At 35.0% G+C, this 15594-nt stretch overlaps 2 protein-coding genes across 3 annotated transcripts in view; one reads left to right on the top strand and one right to left on the bottom strand.

Annotated features, from left to right (window-relative positions):
• Nucleotides 1-714: 714 nt before the first annotated feature.
• eif6 (eukaryotic translation initiation factor 6) lies at nt 715-13662 on the top strand. Of its 2 annotated transcripts, none has more exons than XM_079841643.1 (7): nt 715-817; nt 1505-1646; nt 4244-4329; nt 5760-5935; nt 6059-6235; nt 10309-10490; nt 13270-13662. In XM_079841643.1, the coding sequence occupies exons 2-7, from the start codon at nt 1540-1542 to the stop codon at nt 13277-13279; spliced, it is 738 nt and encodes a 245-aa protein (XP_079697769.1). In that variant the 5' UTR covers nt 715-817; nt 1505-1539; the 3' UTR covers nt 13280-13662. The 2 variants fall into 2 exon arrangements, with proteins under 2 accessions (XP_079697769.1, XP_079697770.1); XM_079841644.1 differs by having other exon boundaries at nt 806-1294; nt 13270-13648.
• esyt1b (extended synaptotagmin-like protein 1b) overlaps nt 13655-15594 on the bottom strand; it is a 77161-nt gene continuing 75221 nt past the window's right edge. The window contains exons 52-53 of the mRNA XM_079841642.1: nt 15190-15239; nt 13655-15061 (exon numbers count right to left, since the gene is read on the bottom strand). Coding sequence (XP_079697768.1) covers nt 15034-15061; nt 15190-15239 — 78 coding nt within the window. The 3' untranslated portion in view covers nt 13655-15033. The remainder of the gene's footprint in view (nt 15062-15189; nt 15240-15594) is intronic.

Here is a 15594-nt window from a genome sequence, read left to right on the forward strand (position 1 = left end):
ACTTCCAGACAGGTGTTGAGGCAAGTTGGAACTAAACTCTGCAGGACAGTGGCCCTACAGGACCGACTTTGGACACCCCTGCTCTAAGCCATTTGAAAAACAGACATCAGAATATATTTAATTAAATTTTTGTATTAAATAAACCTTTGCTATAGCTTATTCCATTTAATTATAACTTTTATATTTAACTGGAATAAGCTATAACAAAGGTGACTTGTTAAATCCAAGTATTTCTACATTCTTTATTTTTTCTCTTTTTTTGTTAATTTAATTAATTCCTTGTCATTTTATTTTTGATCGTATGTTGTTATAAAATTATTATTAAAGCACTTTCAATAAAAAATACACATAAAACAATTCAAATTAATCAATTTTACAACGTATTTATGTGATTCTTATATGGCTTTATTTATTTTATCATGATCTTTTTGTTTGCGTAATTGAGTTATTTCTTATATTACATTTTTAATTATAATTTAAAAATACTCAAAAATAACAATTTTAGTGTTTTTACAGAAATAGTCTTACAGAGAGTTTATATAAATGGATTTAAATGCTGTGTCGAATTCAATACAAAAATCATTTATTTATTACGAATATAATTACTTCGTTGTTCAAGGAATAAGGATCTAACTTAATACTCTTGACTGAGAGTAAAAACAAAGGCAACGGTGTTTCTCATGACAACGACGACAACATGGGCTATCGTATCACGTAACACGTACGCGTTGACGTCATGTCAGCGCGTCAGGACGTCAGGGAAGTGAAGTGAACACGTGGTTTACGGCTTCCACGCTTCTCTCCTGAGTGTGAATCGGTAAATATAAGATTACTGTTGCAGTTGTCGTGAATTGTATTATAAAGTCATTACATTTAGGATGTAATATGTATTGTTAACCTGCGTTGGCATTTGAGGGCACAGAATCGGTAGCATTTAATGCCTGGAGATGTTGAAATAACTAAATTTAGCCGACTGCTAACTACCTCGACTAGTGCTGTTTTCATTAAAGTTATGTTCAACGCGTTTAACCCGCAGGTTTTGCTCAGAATTACTTTATTTAATAGTGGTGTCCTAGAGACATATACGCTTAAAGTATGATTTAAAAAAAAAAAACCTGTAAAAATAAAAGTTGAACTCCATGTTGAGCCTAAAATAGCATTGCGCTGATTTGAAATATGATTGTTATTCATTATAACAATTTTCTGGTGAAATATGAAATGTTTGTTTTTATTCTGGATCAAAAACTGGTTGTAGAGAAATACAATGAAAGCAAAAAATCACAATAAACACCTGGTATGTGTAGGATTTCCCAATGTCAACTTACCATACAACCTGTGTGTGTGTGTGTGTGTGTGTGTGTGTGTGTGTGTGTGTCTAATTAACTACTTTTATTTTTCTGTATATATCAAGAAAATGTTACACAAGTTTTTTTATAACCGTATTTTTGGGAGTTTTCAGTGATATTATTAGTATTATCTCAATATAAATGTTGTTTCTCTTCAGGTTCAGACAGTTTTGATCCCTTCCATAGCAGAATAATGGCAGTTCGTGCGTCATTTGAGAAGAATAATGAGATTGGATGCTTCGCCAAGCTCACAAACACATATTGCTTGGTGGCGATTGGCGGTTCAGAAAACTTTTACAGGTGAGTCATAAAGTATATGTACAGATTATCTCAACGTGGCCACAAATCTGCCCTTACTATACACACAGACCACTGCAAAATTAGCCGATTCTCTGGGTTTTACTGATTATATGTATGTGTTTGGGTAAAATTAACATGTTTGTTTTAATCTATTATTTAGAGCGTTTATTTGCAGAAAATTATATCTGGTCAAAGCAACGTTTTCAGACTTTGAGTAATGCACATAAAACCATTTTTATACAACACTATACTGATTTAAAGCTACACTATGTAACTTTTCCGTCCACTAGAGGTCGCCTGTTCATAACAAAGGCGTAGTTTGATGACGCCACGTTTGAGCGCAGAATCTCGGGACATGTGGTCTTCACCTCACAGCCGGTGGGAAACAGTCAGGATAGGACTCGGGCAGAAATCATGTTCATGGATGTGATTATTAACATTACTGTAGTGTAGCAGAGCAGGACCGAGTGTTGTGGAGCTGAGCAAGGCCGCAGGAGCGATTGAAGAGCGGGACTGTTATTATGGCATAGTCGCCGGCGGGACTTTTATTATGACACAGTTGCCGGCGGCACTTCCTCTTCTCCAGTGCTGAGTGTGAGGTAACGCAGCTCTGTTTATCGTATTAGATATATCTGAGTGTGTTGAAAAGGAAGTTATGACGTTCGCTCGGCGGCTGCTATGACACTTGTTCACAATGCAGTGATTGTAAAGTGTTTCACTGAATAAAACCGGAGACCGAGGGTGACGCAGATATGACGCAATCGACAGGCGACTCCCTCACACGCATAGCTCACACGTCCCGGCTCCTTGGTTAAAATAGCAATTTTCTCACGATTTACAAATAGTTGAAAACATTTGGGATATTCTAAGTACTCAACTGAACAAAATATATAACACTGGCCTAGTGATTTCTGGATGTTTTACTGCAAAAATCCTACATAGTTCACCTTTAAAGGGATGGTTCACCCAAAAATTAAAATTCTATCATTCATTTCAAACCCTCATGTCGTAACGTAAGACTTTCGTTCATCTTCAGAACACAAATTAATATCTTTTGATGAAATCTGAGAGATTTCTGTCCCTCCATTGACAGTCTAAGCAACTACCACTGACGCTTCAAAAAGTTCATAAAGAGATGGTAAAACTAATCCATATGAATTGAGCGGTTTAGTCCACGTTTTCTGAAGAGACACGATCGCTTTATATGACGAACAGATTTAATTTTGCCTTTTATTCACAGGCTATTTGTTCATCAGGGTTATTCCACCAAATATTGGTTTCTAGTTTAGATTTTAACATTTTGATTGTTTAAAAATGATTCTTTGCATTATTCGAGGTGACATCTTTTTTGCTATTTTGACCAGTTGTCATTTACTGCAAATAAATGGTCTAATTTTGAGACTGCAGAAGTCATTAAAAGTTGCGTTTTCAATTGAATTTGGGGAAACCACTTTCCATATGGGTTTTTTTTACGATACCGGTACTAAAATGGTCTGAACCAGTACAAAACAAAACAAAAAGCCACAAAACAATGGTGGATTAGATTAAAGAATGGCTTTTTTATTGAAAAAATAATAAAAAATTCTTTAAAATAAACAATTTATTAAAAGTTTAAGGTATTCCTAAATATATAAATAGATTAGATATTATCGGCCGATATTAGGCATTTTCCAAACTATTGGTATTGGCATTTATAATGGCCGATAAATGAATATAAAAATAAATAATAAAAATGTATTTTATTTATCAGAACTTTAATATGTTTTTATAATATTGTTCTGTTGTGACAATAAAAAAACAAGTTATTTTTAAACTGCATTATATTATTTTAGAGAGGCTGAGGGATCATGAATACAAATAACTAATGTAAGGGAAATCAGGTTTTTAATGCGCTTCTGTTTTTAAATATATATATCGGAATATCAGATTTTTAAATCACCAAATATTTGTATCGGTATCGGCCTTAAAAATCCTTTATCTGTCGGGCTCTAAAATAGATACAAGGCACAGTTTACTAAACAAATTCACAGTGAAACCTAAGCCACCTGACCCAACTACAACAGGCCTAATTTAACACTAAATAACAGTTACACTACAGGACTAATAACAGCAGTCGTCTGTATTCTTGAAATGCTACAAACCAGCTTCAAGATTCAACTTTATTTTGAAATATGACTATATAGTTAACTATATAATGTGTATCTGATATGAATAAAACATGTTGTCAAATTATAACTGTCTGAAAGGATTGTTAGTGGCGCTTCCATAGACATCAGGGTGTATTTTTTGCTAGTACTTGTGTGCATTTAAATGTCTGGAACATTAAAATAAATATGATGTGGTTGAAAACACTGAATTGTTGATATGTGAAAAGAGGTCCGGTTCTGATTCGGTCCGGTTACATACCGGTTATGGTTTTGGTACCCAACCCTACTTGAAACATTTGTTGCGTTGAGCTATTTTAATAACAATTTGTTGATTAGTCCATTGCAAACAGTTGAAAGTTTGTACATTTTGCCATTAAACCTGATTTTCAAGATATAATTCAATGAATAATTTTAACTTCTTTTGGAAATGCTTTTTGTTCTTCCCCACAGTGTCTTTGAAGGTGAACTGTCAGAAACGATACCTGTTGTTCATGCTTCAATCGCAGGATGTCGAATCATTGGCAGAATGTGTGTGGGTAAGAGCATTCGTCTAATTATTCTATGTTCGTGCACATTTGTGCAGGATTAAGACCATTCATGTTGATTTCAAATATAAGAACGTTTCCCAGGGCCCTATGAAATCCGTTTGATTTTTTCCCAAATTTCGTTTTTTCCGTTTAAATTTTTGGGAATTCAGTTTTTTTTACCCTTAACTGTTATTTTAGTCGTAAAAAGAGTGTGTTTTTAATGTTAATATAATAGAACATAAAACATAAAATAGGAATGACCTTAAATTCATTGAGGTAACAAACATCACATTTACTTTTCAGGACAAATACTGCATGATGCAACATACACTGCAATTTAAGTACTTCAAGTCACAACAAAATATTAGTGCTGTGAATTGATAATAAAAAAAAACGAATGAATCACTTTTTTTTCTGTGATTAATTGCAATTAAAAACATTGGGAGTTTTTAATATTTTGATATTGTAATAATTTCAGTTACTCTCCAAATGAATGTAGAAACAATTTAAAGACAGCATATTTTAAATATGTGTTGTAATGGCATCTTTTTATGAGTGAAGGCCAGTATCACTGATACTAATGTCTCTATGAAAAATTAATGACGTTACATTACAGTATCACTGAAAGCTGCCAATTTCAACATTTATTAGGCTTTAAAAAAAAACAACTTTTAATTTAATTGAAATTAAAACAATCTTAACATAAACCCATTATAATGTTATATTTACCTGTGCCCTTCCCTGTTAGACATTGAATAAAGTTATCGACACCTTTCTTAACTGCATAAATAATAAGTGAAATATAGATTAATAATCATTAAAGCTACAATCTTCTCTGTTCCCATTGTTCTTTGAACATTAATGACAGGCATTATCAGTGCTACTGTCACTTTAAGATCTACCGCTTCCGAACATGATGGGGCGCATCTCATTTTCTCACAAGTTAATTTAAGACATTATTTTCCATACAGTGCACTAAAGTGCATTTAAAAACAAGGCAAAATACAGCAAGTACTCCCCGTGAGGGAACTTCTCGGCTCGGTACTGAAGGCCCAGCGTTGAGTTTCGTAACTTTTCCGCCGATGAAAGCAGAGCCTTGGAGAGCCGCTTCGCCACACTTTCATTGTTTTGAAGGGGGAGCTGAAATGACGGGAAGGGTTGTGTCACCCAGATTTGCATTTTCCCCAGACATACGTTCTTCTCCCACACAAAACAGCATTTCATTCCAAATATGTCAAATTCCGGGAAATGTCGCTTTAATACTAGATTCCGCGTTAATATGCCAATTCCGTGATCGCGGAAATTATAGGGCCGTAGTTTCCATAAATAATGAAACCTTTCTAAAGGTCAGATTAAGCCTTGTTACATTTTTCTGTCCTCATATTTGGATGTATAATAGGTGTGTGTGTGTGTGTGTGTCTGGGGATGTTGTTCCGCAGGAAATCGTCATGGTCTCCTGGTGCCCAACAACACGACAGATCAAGAGCTGCAGCACATTAGGAACTGCCTGCCAGAAGCTGTGCGGATTCAGAGAGTAGAAGAGCGTCTTTCTGCGCTGGGGAACGTCATCGCTTGTAACGACTATGTTGCTCTTGTTCATCCTGACCTTGACAGAGTAAGAACATCCCTAATGTCTGAAATCAGCGCTAAATGATTTCTCAACACTTTATATTTCTCTAAAAAGCCTGTAACATGTTTTGGTGTTTTTGTATTAAGCTGAGAGCATTATTGTCCTCAGGAAACGGAAGAGATTCTTGCAGACACTCTGAAGGTGGAAGTGTTCCGGCAGACGATTGCGGAGCAGGTGCTTGTGGGTAGTTACTGTACCTTCAGTAACCAGGGAGGCCTTGTCCATCCCAAAACCTCCATAGAAGATCAAGATGAACTCTCATCACTCCTGCAAGTGCCTCTAGTGGTGAGTGACTGTTCTGTCAAATCAAAGAGCAAAGATCATATCGACTTGATGTATTATACTCCAAATATATGCACTAAAGCGTGGGGTCGGTGGGCATTTTAAAATATCTTTATTTAGCAAAGATGCATTCAATTGATCAAAAGTGACAGTAAAGACATTTACAATGTTATTAAATATTTCTATTTCCATTCACACAGAATCACGGTTTTCACAAAAATATAAAGCAGCACAACTATTTTCAACATTATTAATAATTCAATTCAATCCACATTTATTTGTATAGCGCTTTTCACAATACATATTGTTTCAAGGCAGCTTCACAGAAAATGCGTGCGTTTAAATTACAATTTAAAGTGATTTGTTATCAGAGGAGACTGTCCAAGTTATGTAAGGGTTTTATAGGCTCGTCACTAGTAGGGGTGTAACGATACTTGTGTCACGATTCGATATGAATCGCGATACTGAACTCATGATACGATACGTATCCAGATATTTTAAACCAAAATAAAGACTTTTATTAAAATTATTTGTATTATTATTAAAATAATATTATTATTATTAGTGTATTATTATCAGGACCCACCGATATTCCCCCATTGCGTTATTATACATTATATTCAACATTGTATATAGTCGTTTAATATAATGACGTCACTGAAACTCCGTAAACTAGGCCTGTCACAATTGGTCGATACAATCGACTGCGTCGACGCTGTTTATTAGTCGTCAAGAGAAGCAGACCTAGTATATGTTTCTGTTAATATTAAAAACCAGGTAGATTTAGCAATATAGCGGGTGAATTATGTGTATGATGTATATTACAATGTTATGATGAACTATATGCCTTTCTCTACTTAAGTTGTTCGGAGCGTTTCTAATAGGGCTGCTATCGACGTCAATATTTTTAGTCGACTGGGTAAGTTAGGTACGATATGAAATTGACCTATCGGTAAGCCCCGCCCCCCTTAGTTACTGTTGCTAACTCGTTCAAACAAATGTTGCTCTATAATCCCCTTAAATCATTAACAATCTCTCCAAATGCACGGTTTCACATTTCCCCCTACTTCTATTGAGATCCAGAGCAGTTATAGTTAATGATATGCTAAAGCCCCGCCCACTTGTGACGTGATTGGTTACATGATAGTTTGTGACGTCAGACGATTTCAAACCGGGTTTTTAGATCACTCCAGTTTTAAAGAGAAAATACTCCGCAATGGTGTTGACATGAATTTGCTCATGGTTTGTCTCTTAAAGTATATTAAAAACACCACACAGGCACATAAACAACATTAAAAACTTGATTTTATGCTTAGCGTGTTCATATCAGTATTGATCTATAAATGTATGTGTAATTACTTAATTCCAGAGGTGGACAAAGTACACAACTCCATTACTCAAGTAAAAGTAAAAGTACCACTGGTCAAATATTACTCCCTTACAAGTGAAAGTTGTAAAAAACTATTTTTACTTAAGTAAAAGTTAGAGCCCGACCGATAAAGGATTTTTAAGGCCGATACCGATACAAATATTTGGTCACTTAAAAATCCGATATTCCGATATATCAGCCGATATATATAAAAAATAAAAAAATAAAATAACAGAAACGCGTAAAAAAACACAAACAGATTTCCCTTATACATCAGTTATTTGTAGTTATTCATGATCCCTCAGCCTCTCTAAAATAATATGATAATGCAGTTTAAAAATAAACTTGTTTGTTTTATTGTTACAACAGAACAGAGGAACATAAAAATATATTAAAGTTCTGATAAATAAAATGTATAAAAATACAAACTTAAGATATGAAACTTAAAGTCGTTTGGACGAAAACACAATAGGCTAACAAAAACAAAAAATCAAAGTTACCAGTATTAATAGATGTGGTAAGCTTTATAAATATAACTTTTAGCAAGACTGGAAAAAAAAATATTCAGTTAAGTTCTAGAAGTTCTGATAAATAACAACAACAGCAAAACATAAACTATATACAGTATAAATATGAGCCACCTTATAATTACAATGTCAACTTGCTTATCCCTTTACATGCACTTTTAATTCTATCCATCAAGCTACCACAAACCATTTTCAATCATCATTTGCTGCCTGCCTTCTAAAATCTACTAACGTTACTGATGATGACTCGTGTAATCCATTATTTGACTCGTTAATGCGGCGTCTGAACGAAGTCACGCACTTTCGTTCACTCTTCACGAGCCTAACTTACGATTTACAATGCAGAGACTGGAACTACAAATATACTAGTTATAAATACAGTAATCATTACTTTATTTAGGCAGAATAAGTTTGTTGTGTTTTTCAAGGCGCATTAATGTTAGCGGTCTCCCACTGATAGCCATGGCATTAGCTAGCTTTGTGGTTAGCGTCTATGATAAGTTATAATTTAGAAATATGTATACTTTTTCAAAATAACGGGCAGGGGAGAGATGATACGTCTCATGATATCAAACTGTCAGACTATTAAAGAAATACATTTTATTCAGTCACATTGTCCGAGGTAAAATAAGTCAGTCAACTGTAACCTAGCGTAATTACCAGCTCTCTTGGCTTACATGTAACAGCAAAACTGGACTTGGCAGTTACAAATTGTGTCATGTTATTTGAGTTAAGAGAACTGATGGGGATGTTCTTTTAACTGTTATTCAATTCAAGCAATGTATGTCTCGTTGCCAACTTACATGCATTTCGCGGATGATCTGTGTTGTGAATGCAGCGCTCAGAGCGCTGAAGCTCAGCATGACTCTGCTGGATCAGCTGGTGGTGTTGCCAGCCGGCACGTTGTAGAGCGCCCTCTGGTGGACAAACTATGAAACGCCAACACTCAATGTGTTTGAGGTGTTTCGTCCGGTTTTTTTATTTTTAAAAAAATATTCATTTATCGGCCATCATAAATGCCGATACCGATAGTTTGGAAAAAGCCTAATATCGGCCGATAATATCGGCCCGCCGATATATCGGTCGGGCTCTAGTAAAAGTACAGAAGTACTTGTTTATAAAAGTACTTAAGTATCAAAAGTAAATTTCCTTTTTTATGTCAATGCATTATTTTATTATCGTTGCATTGTTGTATGAATGCACGCTATAGCCATCACGGTGGTTTAAGCCAGTCAGTGATGCTCTATCCGACATGCTAGCATATGACTATCTTGAACTAATTTAAATACTTGTATAAAAGTTAGAAAGCTGCTGTCACTTTAAGGCAGAATGCACAAATCCTATCCACTGATACACATCCGATATTCCCCCAACTGTTTACGTTCACTTATGACATAATCAACTTTGTTTACGTGAATACTTTCCAAAATGAACATTTTGACATTTTGTGTGTATTGGTCTGTTTAAGTGCGAAAAAAACACAAAAGAAAGCTCTATTCAGTAAATACTCTGGCATCTCAGAGGCACAAAAAAACAGACTGAACTGAGCTCTTTCATCATCCATATGTCTATGCTTCTCTTTCTCCCTGACATTTACGTTTTTTAACATTTTATGAGACATTCATCAAGTGTATGCCAACGAAACTAATCTTTAATCTTTTCAGAAAACTGAAACTTACTTTCTAAAATGGCCATGGGTGCACACACTGTGCCGAGGAACCGTCTTCCTCCATTTTGCTATAAACTGATCAGTGTTCAAAAATTTCGGGGAAATTATGACCCTACAAAAGTGATTACTGATAGGCTGTTCTCAAAAAAAAAAAAAAAAAAAAAAAAATTCATCCACTGACTTGCAAAGCTGCTACAGAAACGACTTTCGACTTTGAGGACCTTGATAGAAATGTAGTGGCTTAAAAAGTACGATATTTGTCTTTCAAATGTAGTGAAGTAAAAGTAAAAGTTTCCCTAAAAAATAATACTTCAGTAAAGTACAGATACTCAAAAAGTGTACTTAAGTACAGTACTCAAGTGAATGTACTTCGTTACTGTCCACCTCTGCTTAATTCACGGCATCCTCAAACCCTAGAGTGAAGGAGCCGTTGTGTTTTAGTGGAAACGCTCATGGATGTTTGCGTTACACTGATGCTGGCTAATTGATGAGCGTGTTGTTTCCTCTCGAGGCTGGAACGGTCAATCGTGGTAGTGAGGTGATCGCTGCTGGGATGGTGGTGAACGACTGGTGTGCTTTCTGTGGACTGGACACCACCAGCACTGAGCTGTCCGTCATCGAGAGCGTCTTCAGATTGAGTGAAACGCAGCCCAGCGCCATCGCAACCACTATGAGAGACTCGCTCATCGACAGGTACGTGATGACGCCTCACGAGGCATATCAGTCCAGAGGGAGGTACATATAGGACATCTGTGGACAAATATTTATAAAATTTGCTGATCTTAAAGGGCACCAATTATGCAAAATTCACTTTTATAAGGTGTTTGAGCTCAGATGTGTGTCTATTAGGGGTGTAACGGTACACAAAACTGACGGTTCGGTACGTACCTCGGTTTTGAAGTCACGGTTCGGTACGAGTTCGGTACAGCAGATTTACAAAATTGCTTTTTATTTATTTTTTATATTTAACAGTGGTTTACTGGAGAAAAAAGTGTCCTTGAATGAATTAAATTATATCTAAAAGTTTATTTAAGATATTTCTGTAAATTATATAGGGAGCCCTTACTTGCACATTAATATTAAAGGTTCACAACAGAGCCCAAACTATTAGCCTAAATTCAGTTGCTATTTATTTTTAGGTATAATAATCAACACTCAAATAACACATTGTGTGCAAATATGTAAACTTCACATAAGGCAGTTTTTGCATTAACTTCTAAATCTAATTATAAAATAGTTTTTTTCTCCAAATCGTTGTTGAAATATAATAATTTATATACAGTGTCTGTCATTTTCATGACAGGTTTATTTAGCATGCATGAAATAATCAAGACATCACTAACAGGTTAAGTAGAATATAATGAATATATAGGCTAATATAATATATATATATAGACTAATATAATGAATATAACGGCTAATATAGAGCATATATTTAGCGAAAGAGTTGATTTCTCTAGTGAATTAAATTCTGTGGACACTGAAAGACTGCCTGAGGTAAATGTGATGCTAACGTTACATGACATTGTTTAGTTCACAAGCAGTTATATTGACATCTTTCCGCAGTTGAAACACTGATTTAGCGATTACACCACATATATACATGACAGTAAATTGTAAGAGCATTAAAGAGCATCAAAACGTCATTTATAGTTTGAATTTCATGATAATATGGACTGAATACTTAATATGTTCGTGTGGGAACTCGGATTGAAGTGTGTTCCGCGCTTACAACAAGCCGACTGTTAACTGTTAAACATTACATTCATAACCGTTCGGTACACGCGTGCACCGTACCGGAAGCCCTGTACCGAAACGGTTCAATACGAATACGTGTACCGTTACACCCCTAGTGTCTATATATGGTCCAATAATGGTAAACATTTGGTTTAAAACCATTATAATCCCCATAAATCATTAACAATCTCTCCAAATGCGCGGTTTCAGATTTCCCCCTACTTCTACATTAGATTAGGGAATGTGGTTGAGTTTCATTTTCGAAGCAAATGTCCTGAAGAAAATCAATAAAGTTTTACATAGACCATAGTTGCTCGATAAATGTTACATGTGTTCTGAAGAGAATACATGTTTAAACAAACAGGCTTCAGTTCAGGATGCTCTTTTCACATTTATTATAACACAGTACGTAACACAAATGCAATAGCATGTCATAAAAGCAAGATGACAACATGAGTTATAACCGTAATCAAACTAAACTACACCTGTTCTCTCTTCATGCAGCAGATATTCTCTGGCTCATCTTACAACAGTTCCCACACGGTTTATAGATTATCATGACAGAATATGCTAATCAATGACTTGAACAGTGATGGGGAAGCTACTGTAGTTCGACAAGCTACAGGCTACTTATAATTGAAAGTAGTTAAACTACAGTCAAGCTACCCTTCTGAAAAAGTAGTTAGATACACTACAAGTTACTACCAAAATGTAGCTAGCTACATCGAAACTACTTTTGATTATTTTATTTTAACAATTAAATTGCATATTTACAAATAACTGAATAATCGTTAATAAAGAATGTTTTAAGTTAAATGTTTGGGGTTTAAAACAACACAATGCAATACAATTATGATAAGAGTAAAGTTTTATTTAGTAAACTATCCAAATATGCAATACTCAAATGTAGTCTATATCTCAAACTGACTGTCAAAGTGCAAAATCGTTACAAATGTCATGTCACATCAATGCAAGAACAAATGTAAGTAACTTGGATACACAGGAGTAGACAAAATGCAGGTATATATTTATCAGGATAATACATTTAAAAAGGCTATTATTCACCTGTATGTGCTTGAAGTCAGCGTTTTAATCTTTTGTTTGGATAAATCAAGTGTAACCTTTACTAGTCGATTCGTGTTATCAACCCACTCCTTTACATAATCATCAGACGATCTCTTCTCTGTGAACCATAAAGCCGCAAGATGCACGATGAAACAATAGATGGCGGTAACGAGCAATTTTAGTATGTGATCAAATGAGAAGTAAACACTGCAGCTTCAATGCATTGCAAGCTTATCAAAACACAAAACCGAAGTAGCTTTTGGCCGCGCTACACCGCTACTTGCTGGAAAAAGTAATTAGCTACTTCACTTCTTCTTGAGTCTCTCCATCATTGTGAGACCCCGGTTTGAACATAAAAGATGTGTGTGCGTGTGAGGTAATCAGAGCTGCTTACACAAGCTCTTGAAGCTCCGCCCTCTTCTAGAAAGGGGGCGTGAGCAGCAGCTCATTTGCATTTAAAGGGACACACACATAAACGGCACGTTTTTGCTCACCCTTAAAAAGTGACAATTATAACATGCTATAAAAATGATCTGTGGGGTATCTTGAGCTGAAACTTCACATACACACTCTGGGGACATCAGAGACTTATTTTACATCTTGTAAAAAGGGGCATAAAAGGGGACTTTGTTTCACGGCAGACTAAACCTCATTATTTCTTCTTTTCCAGTCTCACATAGTACCGAAACGGTTTTGAAGGCTTTGGATATTTGCGGGAAGATGCCTGAGTGGACCTGGAAGTCAGTATCCGATGGTTTGAAGGCTGATTATGTCTTCCTTCAGGAAGAAACGCACTTACCTTCTTCACACCAGGAGGAAACGTGTTGTCATCGTAATATTCATGTATGAACTGCCTGTCGCACTCTTTTTGTAAAACGCCAAAACAAACCCTTGTTAAACGGCTGCTTTTATCTAAATCAGTCACATAAAATATCAAAACACGTACTTTAAATGATGACATGTTTGTTTCAATAAAGCTGTGCATGATCAACACAGACTGGTTTATTAAATGGTGATTATGTAGTAATGCTCAATAAAAGGCTTCTGACAACATCCTGATGCAATAACTCTTTTATTGAGAGCTGTGATTGTGAGACTACATTCAGAAATGTGCCAGAGTAAGGAAAGTGCAGCTCAACTAAACATGGTTGTCTTTAACACACTTGGATTCTTTGGTATTTACCGATTCGCATATCTTAACACATTAAAGCATGTTTCATGTAGAATATGAAAGTTGTGGTAATAAAAGTAACAAAACAAATGGAATGCAGCATAATATGAAGTTATGAATAAAAAAGTAAATGGAAAAAAAAATACAGACTACTGTTTAAAAGTTTGGGGTGATGTTTCTTACTCAACAAGGTGTTTATTTGCTCAAATTAAAACTAAAAAGTTAATTTATTTGAAATAGAAATCATGTCTTTTGACCAGTTAAATAAGTAATTTTGTAAAAGAAACAAATCTTACAGACTCCAAACTTTTAAAAAGTCGTGTGTGTGAAGCATATTTTAAACATGAAACAATCATGAAAACAGGAAGAATGAGATAAAAAAAAAAACACATAATACTTGATTTGCTGTTGGTCTAGATCTGACGGTTCCCATCCATTTTTGATTAATGAATCCCCATGTATTCACTTTCTGTTACTATAACATTATTAAAATCATTTTGTAGATATTACTGGATAGGAGTGCCATTCGTAACGCCAATCCGTGAACTGAAGTGATTTAAACAAATATACATGGTGTACAAAAGCCTCCAAACTGATGAAAAATAGCACTTGATTTTCTGAAACGCATAACCACAAATGTGCACTCGAAATGTAGGAGCATAGAATATAAACGTCCATGATATTATGACATTTGCAGGTCTGGAAGTTCATTTCAATTCCCTGATGTTTCCATGTTTTTCATAACCGTGGGAACCCCATGTGTAGACCGGCAGTTTTTGGCAACATAAATGACCAAACATAAGAATCATAAAATGTAACAAGCAAGCAGCAATAACATATTTTGGCTAAAGGAAAATATGTGTGTGTATATTGGTCATCACAATGGACTGCAGAAGCCACATCAACACTACAGTGGTGGAGATTATTAAAGTCTTAGATAGTCTAAACAAAAGCACTTCTGCTCAGTTCTGTCAACTACACACTTAAAATGACCCATTTTAAAACATCCCTTTCCTTCTAAAATGAAACGCAAATGCAACGTCCTGCAACCTGCACAGGAAGACCAGACCCTTTCCTGACCCCGACGTCTGATATAATACTCTAACCTGGATTTGTCAACGCAACAATGATATGTTCAAAGCATCATTCATATTCTGCATATGAACTAGTCAGAAATCATCTGTTGATAAATAGACGGAGGGAGGAAATGTGTAGCGATGTTGAGCTGATGAACTTCAGGAGGAGGTGGAAGCTGTTCTGGGATCAGTTCTGCTCTTCTTTCAGATCAAACCTGACACAGGAAGACAGTGAAAACCATTACAGGAACAGTTCATTATTGAAGAACTAATCAAACACACACATGAATTATTGCTTAGTAGAATATTAGCATGTTTGTGCATGAACAGTCCCAGAACTCACCATTCTGTGACTCCAGAGAGGAAGTCGAGGTGTGCCAGGTCAATCTGCACCTACAGGAATACATCAACACATTCATTTTTCTCTATTCTTATTCTTTATCTTTATTATTAATTTATTAAATCAATAAAGAAAAGTACATTTATATGCATTTATTAATTTAATACAATTAATTAATATAATTTATAAATATTTCAATGATATTTATCAAATAAAAATAATATAATTTTTTTTGTTTTTTAATTAATTTATATAAACAAAATATATTACATGAAATTAAATTCCATATTTGTTAGAGACACAGAGTTATAGGGCATGCTGAACAACTAATAATCAATACATTAAACACTTCAATATTATCATTACTAAATCAATTATGTAAAAAAAGTATAAAAATATCCATCTTTA

This window comes from Gobio gobio (genome assembly GCF_949357685.1).
Source record: "Gobio gobio genome assembly, chromosome: 17".
NCBI classification, from domain to species: domain Eukaryota; kingdom Metazoa; phylum Chordata; class Actinopteri; order Cypriniformes; family Gobionidae; genus Gobio; species Gobio gobio.

Coding starts and splice junctions, on each gene's coding strand:
- eif6 (XM_079841643.1), top strand. CDS start 1,540: ATGGCAGTTCGTGCGTCATTTGAGAAGAATAATGAGATTGGATGCTTC. Junction 1,647..4,243: donor GGTTCAGAAAACTTTTACAG/GTGAGTCATAAA, acceptor TCTTCCCCACAG/TGTCTTTGAAGGTGAACTGT. Junction 4,330..5,759: donor CATTGGCAGAATGTGTGTGG/GTAAGAGCATTC, acceptor GTTGTTCCGCAG/GAAATCGTCATGGTCTCCTG.